This window comes from Tachysurus fulvidraco, chromosome 21 (genome assembly GCF_022655615.1).
Source record: "Tachysurus fulvidraco isolate hzauxx_2018 chromosome 21, HZAU_PFXX_2.0, whole genome shotgun sequence".
NCBI classification, from domain to species: Eukaryota; Metazoa; Chordata; class Actinopteri; order Siluriformes; family Bagridae; genus Tachysurus; species Tachysurus fulvidraco.
In genome coordinates, this window is record NC_062538.1 from 6851074 (window position 1) to 6872969 (window position 21896).

At 37.4% G+C, this 21896-nt stretch overlaps 1 protein-coding gene across 2 annotated transcripts in view; it reads right to left on the minus strand.

Moving 5' to 3' along the window:
- caln2 (calneuron 2) overlaps positions 1–21447 on the minus strand; it is a 33962-nt gene extending 12515 nt beyond the window's left edge. Inside the window, exons 1-5 of one of the 2 annotated variants that reach the window (XM_027148616.2) lie at positions 20905–21447; positions 20126–20294; positions 12214–12335; positions 10182–10325; positions 6355–6467 (exon numbers count right to left, since the gene is read on the minus strand). In XM_027148616.2, the coding sequence (XP_027004417.1) occupies positions 6355–6467; positions 10182–10325; positions 12214–12328 (372 nt within the window). In that variant the 5' untranslated portion in view covers positions 12329–12335; positions 20126–20294; positions 20905–21447. The remainder of the gene's footprint in view (positions 1–6354; positions 6468–10181; positions 10326–12213; positions 12336–20125; positions 20295–20904) is intronic. The other variant, XM_027148606.2, reaches the window with a different exon arrangement.
- Between the last annotated feature and the right edge of the window lie 449 nt (positions 21448–21896).

The following is a 21896-nucleotide window of genomic DNA, read 5'->3' on the forward strand; positions in this document are numbered from 1 at the left end:
TTGGGCCCTGTTTAAAATTAGGCTCTTGCCAGCATACAGTGTATTGCTTATGTTATAAGATGTTTAACAGACATTATGCAGAGATTACATGTAACTACAAACAGATATCAATATGCTGTTTGTTTGTTTTTTCAGTAATTAAAAAAGTATATTATTGACTAATTACTTCTTGATGTGCTGCTGTTGGAAATAAATCAACCAAAGAGTAGTGTGATGCTGCTCAGAGATACTGTTACCACCCTGTCGTTGATTCTGACTGTTACCACCTCATCATGTTTTATCCCTCGCAATGAAACAACTTGCAACTATGATCTAGGGAGCATTTTTCTAGAAGACGTTGTTAAACACCCTTTGTATTGCCTCTGTATGTCTCCTCTCCTGGGATAAGTGACTCATCTGGTCACACGTATAACTGAGATCGACTGCCCAAGGGAAGTTAACTGTATAAAAATCTAGTGTTTAATTTCAAGGGTGTGTGATAACACCTAATAGACTAATACCAAACGTCATGGTGCTGTTCTGTGATAAGACTGTAGACACCGTTTAAAGATATTTTTCATTCAGCCCCCATTCAGTGCATGGATACAAGTGAATTAGGATAAACTAATCTCACCTCATAGATAATGTCTGGAGATGATTTAAAGCTCTGCGTTCCAGCACAATTCTCCTTTTAATCTCATCATCCAATCAATACTGTATTATTCCATGAAGATATCAGAGGCCACCAGATAAAAATTCTTATCAGTACAGACCTAGTGACTCACCGGTTCATTATGCACCATGTGATATTGCACCTGTATTTTGGCAATAACTTAATCTTTGACCTTGAATAAAATAGACTCTCTCTCTCTCTCTCTCTCTCTCTCTCTCTCTCTCTCTCTCTGTCTCTCTCTGTCTCTCTCTCTCTCTCTCTCTCTCTCTCTCTCTCTCTCTCTCTCGCTATCTCTCACACACAAACACACATACATACACACATTTTTCAGGAATCAATTTCCAAGGCAGTAGACCCCTGAAATTCAGTCCCTTGAGCTTCTACCGTCATTTGGAGAAGTGGGAGTTGGACAGATGGTGTTTCACAGTGCATGGTGTGGCTGGATGCAGGGCTATTACAGCATGGAGTGTGGGGTTTATCATCCCACCAACAACACTGCATATTCCCATTTTCATTCATGTATATGCTCATCATCATTACCCACACTGGCAACCACATCGTTACTACTGCATGTGACTTCTGGCTTCTCCTAACTGCTAAATACTCGACATCTGACACTCTCACACATTGCTAATATGACATCAAACCAGCCATTAACACTGAGACATTAACATGTACATGCTTACCGATGTACTGCAGTGCAAATGGTTTCCATTATCAAGCTGTGTAACTAAAAAAAGCAGACTTTTTTGGCCATTATAATTTAACAAGCATCCGTGGGTTTATGACAAATCTCTATACAATAATTCATGATCAGCATCAGTGCTAAGCTCTATGTAATATCAGGCTGGAAGCACAAATAAGGAAGATAATTTAGAGCATGGATGCACAACCAAACACAGTTTAATAAGCTGAGCACAAAATTTGGCACACAAAATGTATTTAAACCAACAGAGCGGGTAGTTTTATGACTCAGATAGCTTGAAGCATTCTGAATTAGTCCAGGGATTCTCACCCTTTTTTGGCCAATGACTCAATTTTAAAGGACCAAAATTCTCAAATCTCCACCCACCCACTGTCAAGTCTTTTTATTAGAGCCAGAATTATAGGCATGTGTCTTAAGAATTCATGGTGTATTACAGCATCTAAAGAATAAAACATGACTGGGCATGCTGTTATGAGGAAATAATCAACAATCCCATGGAATCCCACCTCTTACCCAGGTCAGGGAATATTATTTCTGCATTCTGCTGCTTGGAAATACATTATATAGCCAAACCTGGTACACCCTCACACTTGTTAAATATCCTTTTTCCAGATTTAGTCCCAAACTTTGCTGATTTCCTAAACTCTTCTAGGAAGGGAACAAATTAAAATTGTTTTCAGGAGCAGTGAATGCCACAATAAGCTTTTATAACCTTACAGTCATCCTTTCAAACAACCCATTCCTTTAAATTATTCTTCATCATTCAGCTCAAAAAAAAAAAAAAAAAAAAAAATCAACTATGAATAAACACAAGTGAGCTCTGTCATACTGTGATTCATCACATTTCAGTGGAAGGGTTTTATATTAATGAAGGACATGAAAAGAAAACACGCTCAGCTGACTCACGCAGACCTGTCTTTGTTTTGGTCTTGTGCAAGATATATGAGGAGAATGCAATTAACAAAGTAGCTTTGAAAGCCGTTGGACCAAACACGACTTGCAGATCCTATAACTGTAAATAACACATGTGTAGTGACTGTGGTCAGTTTTGATTGAATTAAAACCCCTTTGCAATTTTACAAATCTAACACCAAGATCTCTCCCGCTGAAACATCTAAACTGCACATGTTCATCGGGTACAGAAATAAAAAACACTCTGTCCTAAATGCCTTATTTGCTAGATTCTGCTAGTTCGTAAGTTTTGCTATCAAGCATTTAAGGTATCAGGAGCTGGTCCCTGATGTCAGGTACCTGTATACTGGCCACTGTGGCCAGCTAACTAAACTGCAAGGAAATGGTAGCTAAACAAGGTAAGCATTCTTAGATAAATTATTTCAGAATATCTTAGAAAGCTTGCTATTTTAATGAATGTCTCTATATGCTCACTAATTCAGTTTTACAGCAAATTCTAAGTAGTAAGAAGTGCAAAAAAGTTTGTCCAAGTGCTCTTAAAAAAAAGATGCAACTCTTGCCTCTAGCACTTTTTATTCCTTTCTGGCTTCCTCTTAAATGAGCTTGTTAGTTGTAAAGGTTCTCTTTTTGAAACAGCTCCGCTAATGAGCGTTTAGTCTTTTATGTTCCACCGGTGCTGTGATGTTCTCAGGATCAAACATAGCTTTAAAGCACAAACATTTAAACATTAGACCTGACTGAGCATATAAATAAGAGCATGGGCTTCTCTATGCATAAAGCACACATTCACTTTTACACATTATTTTTCTCTCCTCACTCTCTCTCTCTTTTTCTCTTATGCATTCTCTCACTCTTTATACATATAAAAGCAATATAGTGATAGTGGATTTACAGCATGCACGGAAACAGAAGAAAAGTTTCACTACCAGCTTGGTGCCATCGAAACATCTTGTAACCGCTTGGAAATTTGGTGGAGCAACTTGGTTTATCGGAACTTCAAGCAGAAAAGATATTATTCTATGTGATAATCACACCGGCAACTCTTATTCATCTACATGCTCACCTATTTAAAGATATACTGTAAATGAGCTTAGAACATTAATACATTTAAAAAACATCTATATTATGTCGTGTTGGCAATGACATGGCCTAGATTTAACAGACCCGAATGCAGGGATAAAGACGAACCATGGTTTATAAGATGAAAACATAACAAAAGATGACTTAACTTGAACAAACAGTGTAAAACACATTAGGAGTAATGGGAAACAGGTGAAATCATACAACTCTCTACATTTCCAGCGTTTAGCAAAAACCCTTTATCTAGACATTTTATCTCATTTTCATACAACTGAGTTAATGTGAGAATCAAACGCACAACCTTCCGTTTGGTGACCCAACACCTTAACCACAAGGCTACAACATTCCATACACCTGTCAGCCCCCCCATTGCTCCAGCAGGACATAGTCTCAGTCTCTGATATATAAGTAAATGTTCAGTATATTGAATATTTAATATTCTGGTTCCCTATTTAAATGTAAGAAAATTTTTGATGTTTAACTGCTTTGTACAAAAGGTCAGATTTTCTGCATACCTAATATTTTTTTTGAAGCATGTACTTCTTTTGATTTCAAATTAATCATATTGTGACATGGATTTAATCTCAAATGCATCATAAGATTTTGTATAAACGTGTGAATTCCATGTCGGCTTGAGTGCGCAGTGTAATTAAAGCAAAAGTGGACTGAATACTAAAACTCAACAATTCAAAGGTTCTACTTTTTACTCAAGGTGTTGTCAGTAATATAATTTGCAATGTAAATTGTTGCATTAAATTCTCTCCGATTTTTGGATCCCTGAGGGAAATTGACATACAGATTATACTGTATTTATCAAAAAGACTCAAATATGCAAGCTTGAGAATTTTGGCTAGAATCTATTTTACACTGACTAAATTGTTTATGCCACAATGGCATAACAGGATGATCTCTCAAAGAGTCTCAGTGTGTAATGTAATTCATTTGGTAGAAAGCTCATGAGCATTCAGCAATTGTATAAGAAAAGTCTGAATCAGATACATTGCATGCTTCACCTTGTACGACTTTGTCTGCATGCTCTGCTTCAGAGAAAACAAAACAAAACAGATACACACACACACACACACACACACACACACACACACACACACACACACACACACACACACACACACACACACACACACACACACACACACACACACACACACACACACACACACACACACACACACACACACACACACACACACTTATCGGTACATTAATTACTCCTGGTAATAATCTAAGTGAAAGTTTATAGCAGGAAAGCAAATATTATGTTTATTATTTGCAGTAGCTTTTTGCATTAATGATGATTATTATCTTTATTACTTATCCACAAAGAAAAAGGGATAACCTCACTTGCAATAAATGAATGCTAGAGTGTGTTTGGGATGATATTTCCTCCATCATAAATGCAATATTGCTTGTCGCCGTGCCATTATTAAACCCAAATGGGGGTTTCAGCTGCAATAAGAGGGATTGTTTGTGTGCGCTGGTGCTGCTGGGTGATTGGTATGCAGCTCAGCAGGTGTGAAGATATTACCTGAATTATGCTTCCATTCATGAGTCATTGTGTCCCACTGGGTGTGTGCTGAGGTGAGCCTTTAAATCACCCCTGAGACATGCAGTGTCTGTGACCTTGCTGTTTCACAAACACACATATGTATCGATGTACTCACTTGGTTGTGTGTGAAAACAGGGAATGTTACTATTTTCTATCCAGGCAATATTGATTTTGCACTAAAGCATTTAGCATGCTCATGAATAGTAGTTAGATTAGTTTCCAAGCAAGACTTCACAAGCTGCCCTGACATCCAAATAAAGATTCACATTAAATCAATGAACTGTGCAAAATTCAATTAATATGCAGTTGGTAACACTGTTGGAATTCCCTCAGAGGAGATCTTGGAAAGACAATTGCGGCTATATGTCTACATTGATGAGCTTTACTTTGTAGTCCTGGACTCTGTCCTTAGTTCTGAGCTTGGATTTGTGGGAAGATTCATTTAAGCTGCTCATCGTGGGACGCTGTATGAAGGTAGAGGAGTGACTGAGCTATAATCCATGGAAAACAGGCTTTATGTGGGAGTAGACAATTCCACGTGCCCAGAATGTAAAGGTATTTTCAAATAAAATACATTACACACAGGGCTGTATTCACAGTTAAGTTATGCATGAGTAAAGAGGAGTTGAGACTGAAATTGCACAAATTGGTATTCAGACCTCAGAAGTGTGTAGTTACGTGCTACCTGGATAACTGTGGTGGAGTTACACTCATAAGTGAGACAGATGCATGTTCCTGTTTATGTGCTTGAAAGCAAGTGCCTTGTTCTACACACTATTGAATAACCCCATCATCAACACTTCTCCTCAAACATAATCTGGCAGATAGGAAATTTTAATGATCTGGATAAACCACCCAGAAAAATAATGCTGCTGTAAGCCATCTATGAATATGAAAAACTTTCACTGAATAAATCACCAACTCTGACCATGGACCACAGGAAGCATCTGAAGACATGATTAAGGAATCTAAGATAAGAGCCTAAGCATGTAGGATACATTTAGAGCAAACAATGACACCTCTACAATGGGACAAAATCATTCTCTCGAACTTTAAGCTATGTGGTTTTTTTTTTGTTTTGTTTTTTTACTAGGACTGACATACACAGAGGTCACACATTTTTTACTAGGACTAACAGGTACAAAGGCCATGCCTCCTTCACAGGAACTGACAGGAACAAATTCCATGCCTCCTTCACAGGAATTAACAGGCAGGCACACATGACATGTCTGTTTCAACCAGCTTTTACAGACACATAGGACACCACTGCAACACATACAGTATCACCTCGTACTAAAGGTAGGACCGTGTGTGAAGGTTGCACAACTAACTCAGAGATCACATCTACTTTATTGAGACTGACAGATACAGAGGTCACAAAAGTGAAAATAAAACAAATATGCAAGAGAAAAAATAGAAAAGGTCAATTTTTCATACCTGCCAGAAGATGCTGTCTATAGTGCTGCCGAGGAAGCCTTCTCTGGTGTCAGATGAGAGGAGCTTAGGTCCAAGTATTGTCACAAACTCGTCAAAATCCACCTGTCCATCACCTGCAGCAAGAAAAACATGTTTGAAAACCGACTTCTTTACCACTAATGATGCAACCCACACACTTCAACATTTATAGTGTAATAATAATAATCGCTCATGTTCGACAGTCATTTGCAAGTGCTTACACAGTGCACTTCTAACTGCCGTAAAACACAGCGTAACCCAAAGGCAAGTTTCATTTTGCTATTAATAATACATATCCCACATGACCTCATTAAACCTGGAGGTTCTAGCTCAGCCAAATTCTAGTCCTCTGTGTTTTGGAGGGAGACTCATCTAGGATGACCCCACCTTCCAGAACAAATGACTTTATAAAATCCCAACCTGACAGTTACACTAGAAGGTCTACACCTCTCAAAATCTCACTGCAACCTCCAGTGTTTCTCCATCAACAAAACTGTAGAGTCATCAGCAATATTTAAAGAAACAATGGATATTTCTACCTTTCATGGTGCTTTCATATTTGTAGCGTTTGATCTATTTAAATTGAACTTTGGTGTGTTTTCCTCCTTGTGGCAGCAATCATGCTCAAGTGCAAACCACAACAAGCGAGGTGAAAAGTGGTAGGAATAAGAACACAACACAACCCACAATTGCAGGAAGTAAGCCAATCATGCAAAGCACAAAAGGTTGTGAGCAGCTTTTCATTTTTTTTTAATGCATAAGAGAAGCAAAGTGAATGGCATGAGGCAGAGGAAAGTAAAAAAAAAAAAATACCCGCTAAAAAAAAATCAGATTTTACACTCTGATTGTGTCTCTCCCTTGTGTGTGTGTCTGTGTATGTGATAGAGAGACAGAGACAGCGAGAAAGAGAGAAAGAAAGAAATAAAGAACATTCAGCCCTGACACTGAGTTCTCTAGGATTGGTTTACATCCAGAACTGACAAAACATTTCTGGCTGCTAAAAAGTCGGCCCATGTGTTGCTTTACTATTAAATATTTATGTGGATATTTTTTATGGCTGCAACTTGAACTCTGCAATATGCGTATTCGAGTTTTCTTATTGGTTACATTCAGAGTTTTCATAGTGTTAAAAACTACTCTGATAATGGTGTCAGATAAAGACCAGTTTATATGTATACTGTCTCCAGTTTAGAGGCTAATAGTGTTTGCATAATCTGACCAAATGCGTATTCATTAGCGGCCATGATGCGGTTTACACACAAAGAATAATTACAGAGGTAAGATGCAAAGTAGTGGAAGGGATCAAAAGATCTACATCTGATTTCTGTGTCTAATTGTGCTAATTGTACAAATACTGAGTTTGGATCTCAAGACTTCAAGAAGAGTGGAACTAAACCCTGCCACAATTGCAATATGGGAGCAATATCTAACATGAAACCAATTGCATTGATATTAAGCTATTATTTCAGGAAATTAGCATGTGCTGTGTTCCAGTGCAGCAGCTGGACAGGGCACTTATCCCGACTATCCAGTTGTACCGTCAGGATTGATCACCTGTCTATATGACCAATGAGACAAATTTATGCCGGTCCCCTATTCATGGCAACATTGATCTGAATGGAGCCAGCATATGCTATAAAGGTGTTTTATACACTTAGACTTATAGATGTTTTGAAGCTGTCTATGTTCAGCTGAGTGTGAAAGCTGAACCTTAAGTGATCTGCAGCCCACATTAAAATAATTGTTTTGGCTTTGCTGGAAATTAATATACTGTAAACTACATAATGAACACGACCGGCTCTTTAAAAAAACACGACTGGCTCTTTACAAGGATATTTATCCTCATTACATTTATCCATAAACAACTATATTTTGCTATATGGCTATGATATTTTATTATGTCTTTCATATGCAAACCACAAAAAAGTTTTTATTTTATTTATTTTTTTATTATTATCTTAGTAATGAGATAATAAAGTATGAGTAACTAAGGAAAACCATTTCAATATATTACATCACATGTAAGTAATACTCATAGAATAGATAAAGAACCTTGAACATTGAACTTGTCACATTATTTCCTGCTTTACAATGGTGAGGAAAGGCATGTTGTTATTAATACAGGTAAGGAAAGTCATTTTGCATATAAATGAGCACTTAAAGGCTTCACCCAAACTTGTTATCATTGTGGAATCATTGACCAGTAAAGAAACACAAACATTATCTCAATTAAATAACCATTAATAAGAATAATAAAAAAATTACCTATTATCTGGGTGTGAATGTGTTAAAATCTTGTCCAGAGTTTTTTGTGTGTGGTACTGATGTGAAACAATATGTTTAAACAAACCTGCATTATCTCTGTGCAGTACAATCAGCAGGTTACAGCGACATGCACTCACTGCCTGTCACATCCTATTTGTCATTACAGGATAGATCTCGCCAAAAGCAGAAGTGAGATCCAAAGAGGTAGAATCTATATTGATTTATACCAGAGTGCTATCGAATTCTGTTTTTTTTGGTTATAAGGTGTTGATTTATTTTCCATAGCAGCAACTCTGACATTTGTTTCAGCTGCAAAGCAAATCCCATCTTATGATAATGCACTCATTCTAATACATTATTGTATTGGACTTGTACAGAAGATTGTCTACATACTGTAATCTACTATGTCTGACAATAAACAAATTAATTAGTCAATTAAAATAAAAACATGTTGGTATTTAGCAGTGAAAAATGTCAACTTTTTTGGAAGGAACCATTTCGGAATGGTGATACAAAAAGAATAAAACACCTGCTGATATTGAGAACAATATGGTGATGTGGTAACGGTAACTGTTGTTTTAGATTAAAAACTCATCTCTTTAGTCAGGCGTACACATAATACATCCTATAGTATCATGCACTAGTACATCAGACCGGCACATTTTTATGAACAGCAGATATGTTAATCCCTTTCCACTGCTTCTCTCTTTGTACCCATCCCGAGGCATCCAGACACTGTACCAGCTCCCAACGTCCTCTGTGGGACGAAGCCTTTGGATGTCCACTGAGCCGAGGCCGACTCTAAGAATCCTGAGACATCTCCAGTTAGACTCTGTGATACTCAGGAGATCCAAAGTCCATGATCCTTACACCAATACAACATTTAAATGACTATATTATAATCACACCCCCAGTGTCACCCAGATGAGGATATGTTCCCCCTTGAGTCCGGTTCCTCTCAAGGTTTCTTCCTTTACCAATTTAAGGGAGTTTTTCCTTGCCACTGCTGCCTGAGTCACCTCAAACTTGCTCATAGGGGAATAAATACATACACATTGTGAACTATATACATCTAATAATAACCTAGAATTTTTATTCTGTAAATTATTATTTCTTTTATTATTCGTTATTTCCTTTATCATTAATTATGTCTACCTTCTGCTCTATGTTTATGTTCTGTAAAGCTGCTTTGAGACAATGTCTATTGTAAAAAGCGCTATACAAATAAACTTGAATTGAATTTAATTGAATTAACTCTGCTTTCTATCACAACATTCCACCCTTGATAATATTCCTGTGAATTATTCCTTAAATATCTAAAGAATTCTCCAGAATAAGCTGTTGTGACTTTATTGCATAGCATACATGTGGAGCATTTCTATATGCAGACTGCTTGTCACAGAAATAAAGCTGATCACAATATTGGTGATGAAAAAATAGAATGTGAAATACACAGGAAAGAATACAGACTGGGAGATTTTGGTGAAGCAAAAGCTGAGCAATAGACAGAGCCTGATAGAAGATTAAGGAGAGCAGAAACTCACCATCCATGTCCAGACGTTGCATAATGATGGCTAGCTCGACCTCGCTGGGCATGTAGCCCAGGGAGCGCATGGCCACACCCAGCTCCTGTTTTGAGATGAAGCCGTTCCCGTCCCTGTCCAGTACCTGGAATGCCTCCCGAATCTCTGTGCACAAGAAGAAACATCAAGAAATTTTTGTCCAAAACTAATACAGTTAGCCTAAAAAAAGCTTATTACTTATTTCTTTAACATATAAGAGATTGTAATTAGCATAAATAGATATAATTTATTTTTGTTGTATAACCATTTGACGACTTTAGCTATGTAAGGTGTGAACCTAGCTAGCTTACCTAAACTACTGTAAGACACCACACCTGCAAGTATCGAAGCAAACTGACAAGCTAATATTAGGTAAAGGTAAGATTGCTGTGTTTGCTAACAGGCTAGCTAACGTAAAGTAAACCATCTTGTGTAATTAGAACCAGTAGCTATTTTCACTTATCTAAGATTAATATCCCCGAAGCTAAGTTCAGTAGCAAGCTAGCTAATGTAAGCTAAACAATTGCATTGAGTAGCTAAAACCAGAGCTATGCTTATTAACTGTTATTTAAATTACTGTATTGTGTAATGAAGTAGTCAAGTTTGCTAACAAGCTAGCTAATATATCTTACTCTGTTATTAGAACAATGAAGTGAGCAATTCTGTTTAATAAACTGTTTTAGTGATTAACAAATTTAACTTATTTCATGCTTTTTGGGACTCAGCAAAATCAGAATGTTTGTAACTAATTCACTGACATCCAGCAAATAAACACTAACTTTAAACACTGTTCTAACTCTTTGTGCTGTTTCTTTCACGGCTCCCTTTTGGGAACAGGTTCTCTGCTTGACAAACACACACTAACAATGAGAACACCATCCATCTCTTCACTCAGCTCTCATACTTCTCATCATTACTTTTTTTTTTTTTTTTTTAAAGCCCATTAAAAAACCCCAGTGACATGATTGGAGTGGAGTGGCAGTGCCGTATGCTGTGATTATAAGAGCCCTTCCTGTTCCTGCCAAAGCCCAAGGGAATCTTAGAATCTCATCATTAACATGGCCTATGAGGCGATCTCAGCTCTCCTTCTACTACTCCAGCTTTCTACATGCTTCTCTAATCAGGTGAAACAATCGTGCTCTTCAAAACAAAAAATATTGCATGAAGTGAAGCGTTGTTGCTCTGTGCTCTGTTGTCATATATGTCAGATATGTACTTTTAAATATTACTGTTTACTCTTTCCACCTATATGAATCCATGGATCAGAATCAGTCCAGTGAAATATATGGTATGATGTCAGAATACAGCAGATAAGATCAATATACACATGAGCCTACAGGCTACAGAAGACAAAATGACATTATGAATGACATTATGAATATTATTTAACTACGCTTGTTATAGGGCTATAAAACCTTACTAACTGTCAATAACTCTTTATAAACCAAAATTAAGATTGGTCACAGAGTTATTATTATTTAATTTTCGTCATTATCCATATGGTGCAAATGAATAGCAGTCTAGTGGCAGTATCCATCAAGTGCAGAAAAAGACCCAAATACTCCGCATAGTCTAAATCTCAAAAATGCTAAATTGTAGAATGTCTTTATAAAATTATACTGATGGACTTGTCACCACACTTTGATAAATAATAATAATATTTTGAAGATAAAATGAAATATTGAGAACATGCATTGAAGGAAGTATTCTTCCATACCAGTATGTAGTTGCAACTAAAAAACAACAAAAGCCAAAAGCTTAGCTCAGCAAGTTCCATTCAGCAGGGAAGTATTTGGAGAAATGAACTCTCTGTCTGTGAGCTTGTATTTGATATAATAATATCAACAAAGTAAAAAGCTAAAGTACAAAGCATTCAGAAAGATTAAATACTAGATCAGCTAAAACCAGGTGATTTCATTTAAACTGTTGATATATAATGGATTAATGTATAGTGTATTAAAGGCTATGGCTGGCTTTGCTTTTTAGACAGACAGACAGACTCACACACACTTACCATCGAGCTCTTCGGTGGAGATGTGAGCTAACTGTTCCTCACTGATCTCAGACAGCGAGTGTGTCAGGAAGTTGTCTGTGTACAGCAGCCCTGCTCGCACATGGTGAAAAGGCATCTTCACCCTGAAAAACACACAAACACACAAAGTAAAAAAACAAATGATGTACACACAAATGAAAACCTCACACGTACACACAAAGCAGTGACATAATCACACACTATAATATAATACATAACCTTCTAAAGTAAATTTGGGAGCTTTGTGGAACTTAACACAACACCATTACTAATGGTTATAAATAAAACACACAGAATGGTATAAAGGAGTGAAGCTGGGCCTTGTATCATTTTGTATAATTCTTAACTCTAATAGTTTCTTTGTTGAGATACTGACATTAGGAGTTTTAGGTTCCTGTCCGAAATCACAGACAGCCATCATTACCTCCAAACAAAACATTACAACTCTACTGGTTGCTGAGAAAGAAAGTAGTTGCATGTGTGAACATACTCAATGTCAGAATTTTATAAATCATTAATTTTAGCTCATACTTTTTTGTTTTAAATCTACACCACTACAGGTGTATGTGCAGCAGTTTCTCACGGGTCCATGAACAAAACATGGAAGCCACTTAATATCTCAATAAATCTACAGATCTGCTTGAGCCGTGACAAATTGCTGATTCAAATAAAATTACTGAAAAATCTTTATGTTTTATATGTTACTACTCATATTGGTTTTTGAAATAGGAATTTTTGCTGGCATTTTGATGAAAAAGTTGCATTCCAATATTTTAAATATAAAATGCTGTTTGGAACTGTGACCCTGGCCAGGGATCACAGTGGTTCAGAAAATGGATGGATGGATTTTATCTTGATCTTCCTTTAGTAACATTGTGCATACACTGTTTTGGAACCAGAATTCGTTCATGCATGAATCTCTAGAGACTTTGGTCCAGTGTCTCTCTCAAACCCATCTAACACCACAGCACAAATCCACAGCAGTGCTTAATACAGCCATCTGCCTGGCTGGTGGTTGGGCATCTCACGGAAGATTAAAAGACTGCCAAGATAGTGTTAAAATCCTGTGCAACAAAAGATATATAACACACACACACACACACACACACACACACACACACACACACACACACACACACACACACACACACACACACACACACACTCACACGCACACTTCTTTTAGTATCTCGTACACTGGCCAAAACAAGAAAAGAAATAAATAATTAACGTAGCACTTTTATATTGGCCAAAGAGGGGAAGCTTTTCATTGAGCTGCTCTACACTCCAACCTCAAATGTCAATATTTCTGACAGGGGGATTTAGAGATCTTTGTAAGAGTGTGAGGGGTAAACTTGGGGATTTCTCCTCTGGATTATTTTTGTCTTCTTGAAAGAGCTTCTCAGACACTTACACGTTAGAGCCTGCGAGAAATACTAATGCTGTATTACTATTCAGTTACACTCAATATCTATTTAGTCCTTTACATTTCTGTGTCTGTATTCAGATTTAAAACAGGCTGGTTTGGTTCTCACAGGACTGGAGTCTGGGATTTACACAGAATAGTGTGAAAAGCAAAAAGTATCCACTGAGTACTAGCTCTGTCAGAGGAAATGCATTGTTGATGAAAGACGGTTTACTGGTTTGTGCTGAAAGAAAAGCTCCACTAACTCAAATAACCACTCTTTGCAACCAGGGTGAGCAAAAAAGCATCTCTTATTGCAGTAACATCCGCTTGATAAGATTAACCCGGATGCATAGTTTGCCTCTGTCATTGTCAACCATTTATAACAGCCAAATTGGCATACTGTAGAGTAATTAACAAGCATTATTGTTAGCTTATTGTCTGCTGAAACAAACCACAAAGCACTGGAATATTTTGATGCAAAGAATGCCCTGAAAAGAAAGTGAGACATAACATTCCTAATTCAGATGATGAAAATAGTCAGCTACCACACAACTGTCAGGTTTCTGACACAGACCTGAGCTGCGGTCTTAACTATGAGCTTCCAGAAATATAAATATAGACAGCTAGTTGTCAGTAAGATTGCTTTTATGTTATGATCACATTTGGACTTTCTTCACATAGAGACAATCCAAAAGCACAAGACAACAAAAGCAAAACTCAGCTTTCACACATTTTTGATTTTTACTGGAGACTTTTACAGAAATGCATAAAGATCCAGATGGTTTTTCTGTTGTACTTTACTTGATCTATTGATTTGAATGTTGCATGAACTTTCTCCCCGTGACCCGAGAAGTTCGGATAAGTTCTCAAATCACACAAACTCAAATTTTTACATTTTATTGATTCCATCAATCATATGATGTAACATGCATGGTAATGTCTAATTCAGAAACCACAATTAAGCTGTTTTTTAGGGAAGGGTTAAGTTACCTGCAAGAAGATATTCATAGCAAGTTATTCATGTATAGCAAATTTCTAGAGTTTTACATGGACACGTCTCTGATAAATAATCTGTATGTTGTAGGATTAGGGTTAGGGTTAGGGGTTAGGATTAATGCAAAGTTTTTTCTTGTAAGAATTTTTATAAATATGTATGCATAAGTATACTACTATGCAAAAGTCTTTACCTGTAAATAAATCTGTGATACAAGAAAAATATTTTATATCAAATAAATGACTATTTACAACAGTATGCAGTAACTAAGTCAAATCGATATATAAATGGAGTGACCATCCTTTGCCTTTAAAACTGTATCAGTCCTGCCCTGTCTTGCAATTTTATGAAAGAAAAGCTAGTAAGTTTTTTCCAAGCAACTTCCAGAATTTTTTCTTTCTTCTTTCTGTTTCGACGTCTATTTACAAACAGCCTCGATGATGATTTTATCTGAAAAGCCATCTATTATGTTATGTTTCCTTTTCTTTAATGACATACACTAATAAACAATTTCATGTTCCATTCATTGTATCCATTCATCCATCAACTGTTAGTATTGATATTACAATTAAACTAAAAACTATACATTGAAACCTTTATTGTAAACATACCATCAAAATACATCCACCAGTGTGGGATGCATCTCACATGTTCATCTCAGATTCTGGAACTGCCATGAAGATATCATACAAGCTTTAGGGAAAAATCATCTTTTTCCACACAAACACTTTGCATCTGGTGGGGATTCTTAACCGAGTGTACAAGCAGAAATGCACTGCTGATTTCTCAGCCTGAATCTATGACTATTTTTGCGCTTCAAGAACCATGACTGTCCTCCTGCCTAAGGTGCAAAGGTGCCATCTGAACTCAAGATGGGGCAGTCTGGATAATTTCATGGTGTAATAACTTGACAAGGCAACATCATGATTTCTATTACATCATCTTCACACTTTTCAAAGAGGACGGTGTCAAGGTGCCATAAGGAGAATAAGGAGTGAGGAAATGGATAGAACATTGTATCTTTGCAGTTCAATATGCAGTGTAGAATTTGATCTATAAATGTAGAGTAGTGTCTTTTAGAAACTTAAAGCACATTGTGACATCATTACAAATACCAGTAAAACATAACTTTGATAGTATAGCAATTTTAGATTTTCTTATAATAGTATAGTATAGGGTCAGTTTTTTTTATGGAGATCACAGTGTCAGCACTTAACAATCAGAGAGAAAGCTTCAGGACAATCAGAGGTAAAGCTTCAGGACCATCAGTGTTAAAGCTTAAGGACAGAGGGTTGTGTGTTATTGTCTTACCTAAGTTGTGTGTTATTAAGGGTGTGAGGGTGTGGGAGAGAAAAAAGAGAGGTTTGTGAAGAAACGTGTTGATACACGTGAAACTATACTGTAAATATAATGGGAGAAAAAGTGTGTATGTCCTTAATTAATAAATAATAAATGACAGAAAAAAGGTTCACAAATTGCTGTAGTGCAAGAAAAATTAAACAGTTTGGGTGTGTTTTTATTGTAAAATAAGTAACATTTGTGTGTTAATCTTATCTCATTGAACTATCATCAAACTGGATAGTTTAAAGTGCCAAATTGTCTGTCATTTTTCACAGACAGAAACTGATGGATTTGGCTTAAGCTTCAAGCAGCTCTCAAAGTGGAAGAGCTACTGAAACTTTCAAATGTCAGCAGAGATATTAGAAGTGAGCTGGTGTAGATACAGTATAAAGTCGTAGGTCCCACTCTCTTTGGGCTGCATGTCTGTTCCTGGCTCTGCTCCACGATCAGTAACAAAGCCAGAGGTGGTATTTGGGTCACAGTCACCACATCTACTGGCCACAGCTGCTGGCATGTCATTAAACTGGTTCTGAAAAGGCACACATGTGCTTGCCCTGATAATGATCCTGAAAAAATGGCCTTGCGTCTTGACAAGGTTAATTGCAATCCTCATGCTGACAAGTACATTGGATTCCGATTTAGTCAGGGCAAAATCTGACATTGACAAGCTTATAAAGAGATCACAGATGAATATTAAATAAGAACGGTCATGAGGACAAAAGTGTACATATGAAGAGAAATGATAATAAAAATGTAATGGAAACATTGACATGACTGCTATGAAGGAAACATTGAAGATACAGAATGTGTGCAACTGCTCTGAGAGAGAGAGAGAGAGAGAGAGAGAGAGAGAGAGAGAGAGAGAGAGAGAGAGAGAGAGAGAGAGAGAGAGAGAGAGAGAGAGAAAGATTCTAAGATGCTTTGTGATTTGTCACAGCTTTGCTGTAGGCTTGTCAGAAATGTCAGTGGCGCTTCAGGGACACATGGACCACCCCTCACCATAATACTCTTAGCATTTCTACATATGTGTGTGTGTGTGTGTGTGTGTGTGTGTGTGTGTGTGTGTGTGTGTGTGTTTGTGTGTGTGTGTGTTGAAACATTCTTCAGACAGTCAAACTTATAATATAATAATAGAGCAATGCATATCAAACCCACCTACACTGTACATGCACCTATATATAGATCTCCATTTGCATTGGACTGAAATAAAAGAGCAGTAAAATGTTACATAGGAAATCTAAAGACTCAAGCTCTGCAATCTATGCTCTGCCAGCCATCCAGGGCATACGGATTTAAAAGCCAAATCATTTGCTCACTCAAAAGATTGTGCAGAACTTGCATAGTTGCAACAACCTGTGACATAAAAGCAGCATTTGGGAGCAATGAAGTAAGCACCAAATTGGAGTATGTACCAATTAGCAGATTTTTTTCAACTCATGCATTTCTGTGGCCCCACAAGGGATCCCATACAACACTTTTTGAAGTCTAGAATGTCAAGTAAGTTGTCTTCTCATTAGTTTCAGCCAAAGGAAACATGAAAATTTGCATGTAAAAGAAAACCTCCACCCTGACGCTTTACATATGCTTACTGAATACTGAAATATTTGTGATATGATTAGTAACTCTGGTGCCGACTTGTTTACTGATGCTGTATTGTCTTTATTCCCATGAGAAATCAGCAGTTACATACTACACTGACAACACAGAGGGGAAATTGCTAGTATTGTTACAAAGGCATTTAATAAAGGAAAGACAAATTTCATGATCACCAACATAAGGAAAAATAATTTTGGGTGTTAAGTTCAAAAAACAAAAGAGTTACTTTTGTCACTGAACATTTTCCTGTGACAATGAATGTCATATTAATAATTAATCCAATATACAGTATAAGTAGTGGAAATGTCAAACATTGGATTTTAAAATTCAGTAGATTCAAGAGAATACCAGCACTAATGACAAAAAGCATTGTGGGCATTATATAATTTAATGTAGGCATATAGTTTAGGGATAATCCTGTTTAGGATGTTGGCGGATCCGGAGATTGTTCTTGGAACCCTAGACGTGACAAAGACTACACCCTGGATGTGAACCCCGCACATTTCAAGACACCATGCAAATACACTTAAAACCCTACCAAAGACAGCAAGACAGTGCCCTCTCCAGCTACAGGGACTGAACCTGGCACCTTCAAGCCATGAGGTGACAATTCTACCTACCCCATGATGATAAATACTGCTTCTTCTTATTTCTTTTACTCAACCTATTTATTTCAAACCTCATTTTATTTTCTTCCTTGTAATGTTGTTTTATTTCTGTGGAGCACTTTGAGCTGCCTTTTATGTCTGGAAAGTGCAATATAAATAAAATTTAGACAGTGGAAGTCCTGCCAAAAGACTAAAGGTTGCACTTACATCTGGCAAACTATTGCTCGGGGCTGTTGTTCAGAGAGTCGTCATAATTTTAAACCTATAAGAGGGAATGGGAACGTCTGGAAAAGTCCAACCTGTACATGACAAATGTTTGTTTCATATAAACAACTTTAACAATATGCATTAAATCTGGAGGTCAATACATTAACGTTAAACCTTTTCGCATCCTATAAACAATTCAAATGGCAGGGCTAGTTTTTATGAGTGGATAGAGTGGATTGTAATAACAGGACAATGTTTATTATGTAATGTATTGATTGTAACACTACACTATAACACTAAAAAGTACACACTGAATTTTTTTTAGAAAGGATTTGTTGTGCCAATATACCTTATTGGCCAGAGTAATATCATCTGCTAAATCAAATAGTCAAGGTTGCAGACCTTTTATTCTATATCCAGTTATTTCAGATTGCATTACTAATCAGCCTTCTTCATGGCAGTGCTTCCATAACATGATGGAAACCTTTCTTTGAGAGTCTTGTCCAAGTTGACATGACAGTGTCACACAGTTTCTGCAGACTTTTCAGGTGCACATTCAGTTTGTGAATCTCTTCTTCTAACACATCCCAAATGTGCTCTAGTGGATTGAGATCTAGTGATTAGAAAGGCCAGTGAAGAACACTGAACTTATTGTTATATTCACATGGTGCTTTATCATGCTATAAGTAGCCAGTTCCTGAATGCACATGGTCAGAAACAATATTCAAATAGGCTGTGGCATTCAAGCGATGACTGATTGGTAATAAAGGGCCCAAAGTGTGCCAAGAAAACTTTACCCACACCATTACACTACCTATTTAGGTAACTGCACAAATGAGTAGAAATGCTCGGTGAGTGTAAACCAGTATAAAAGTCACCTTTGGGCAGTCATACATAAGTCATCAGACAGAAACATGTACATTAATGAGCCAAATTAGGGCAGATCATAACTGACCAATAACAGTGTATGATGTTTTAAGGTCCATTTTTCATCCATATCGTATAATACTAGGGTCACAAATGTTTTATTCACAAATTAAACTCTGGCCCAGTGATGGGTCTATGTTTATGAATCGGGGCTCTCTGTGGAACAAGTCATGAATGTAATGAGCATACATATTCAACATCTTCACCTTGGGTTAAAGTGTGCAAGTCAAGACACCACTATCTAGCAAATAAACTAAATGATTATTTAAATCATTATGTTTATAAAAATGAACCTAAAGGGTTCATTCACAATTGTTGGGCAAATAAACTATTACCTGGTTACCAGACATATCCTAAATTACTGACAACAGACCAACTAACCAAGCAAGAAAAAACCCCACAATGTCAACCATTTTTAATATTTTTGCAGTAGATGTATTTGACGTTTTACAAACACAAAATCCAGTGACACATCACAATACACTTTCCAACCATTTATATTGTAGATTGTAATTGAAAATTATTTAGTAGAATGAAAATGACAAGTACACACACAAACACACAAACGCACACACAAAAAACAGATCTCAAGCAATTCTAATTCTTGAAATTGCTGTGTTTTTAAATGTTAATGTTACATTTTACTGGATTTTATGTAAATATTTGGTGCCCCTGCCATTCTTCTCCTCTTGGCCTTATTACCTGACTTTTTTTTACACCAGTTGCAATCAATTGCAATCAAGAGGATTCAAACCGTTTAAAATCATCTAAACAGAAAATATGAGAACAGCAGAAAAAACAGCTGTACTTAACCTTCTTATGAAACATCAGACGGAAGGTCGGTTTCCAGAGCACATGCGCTCACAGGCCACCTGCAGAGCTCAAATCTCCCCGCGCTCAGGACTTCAGATCCGCTTGCGCTCATTTTCTCACTTAACAGAGCCGGACCCAGTGACCACAACCCCAACTACGATCTGGACAACTTGGACAACAGACATGGACACCGGATTACTTTCTTTCGGGCACTTGTAAAATTCCTAAATTCCTGCGTCTGCTTCGCGCCCATGTGAGCTGGACACCATCTCAAGGAGCGCACATAATAGCGCACCGTCTTTGTGTATGAAATTAGAATGGTGTGTGACTTAGGATACAGTCTGATTTATACGGAGCCCACTAGCTTCAAATGTACGGGTCAAATCTCCCCAAACAAAACCCTCTCTTGCGGACAAAACGAAATAACAACAACTTCGGATGTCAAATGTCTCTCTCGGGGATGTGCACGAACTACAGCTGCTAATATCTACCGCATGGGGTGTATTGTACTCAATAATTACGTCCTACAAAATATGTCCTACAATCTATACAGTGAGGACTGAGGATTAATATAGGTTACTGGTCACCATGACGCACAGAGACACAGTATGCGTAATGTCGGATTAAACTGATCAGAATGGATCAAATGTCTAGTTGACTTGAAGTCCTCTGGCGTTAAATGGACACAGAGCAAGATTAACAACAGGTGAAAGACAATATGAGACGACTGTAACAATGAGCACTTTAGCCTGGCTGCCAGGATGAACTACATCTCTTACCTCTGTGAAGGCTGAGTCCTGTTGCGGATGAGTTCTCAGTCCGTTCGGGATGCCCAGGATGCAGGGGAAATGTCCGCTAGCCGTCGTCTCATATCATCATAGAAAAGTCAGAAGGGAATAAGAAAACATCTCATAAATCCATGCAGGTTTCATAGATCCTTCTTGGGGCTGATGTGTGCAGACTCCACAGCGGGGAGTTCAGTGATGGGGAATGATGGTTCGCCAGTCTCCATGGCATCAAGACATAAAGAGGTGCTGCTGTGTTGAGAAGCGCTCACTCTTTACCACCTTTGCCAAGAGCACTCTCCAGCAGGTGTAGTGTCCTCCTGCCAACACCTTCCCATAAACATTCACAATAGCCTGGGTAGCTGGTGCCAGTTCATCATGCGAATGACGCCAAACGCCAGGAAAACGCTCATATCGCTAGGTGTGCGTGTGTGCGCGCGTGTGTGTGTGAGTGTGCGCGCGCGTGTGTATGTGTGCGTGTGTGAGCACCTACATACTTCTCCGCAGTGGCTTTTCGTTTTCCTCTTTTTCTACCAAAGTGGTGGAGGGTGGAACAGTACTCAACAGCTCCTCCAGTAGCTGAATAGTGCAATGTTGTATGTTGCAGGTAGGCCACAAGTGAATCACGTGACCTATATCCTTAATAATCCTTAATTTATGTTAAATAATTTTTTACACTGTAATTAGACAAAACTGATATGGAAGTATGGGTCAAGTCAGGAGCATCATCTAACAAAAGACAACACAGATTAGGACACAGAATAACAAATTATAGGAGAGAGAGAGAGAGAGAGAGAGAGAGAGAGAGAGAGAGAGAGAGAGAGAGAGAGAGAGAGAGAGAGAGAGAGCAGTAATAAAAACAGATTGTAAAAATATTAGAGATCACAAACATTTTGTTAATTCTACAAAAAACATTTTGTATATTTTATTTAGTTTTACAGAAATGTAAAATTGTGATGTTCATTATTTGGTACATATTGTCTACA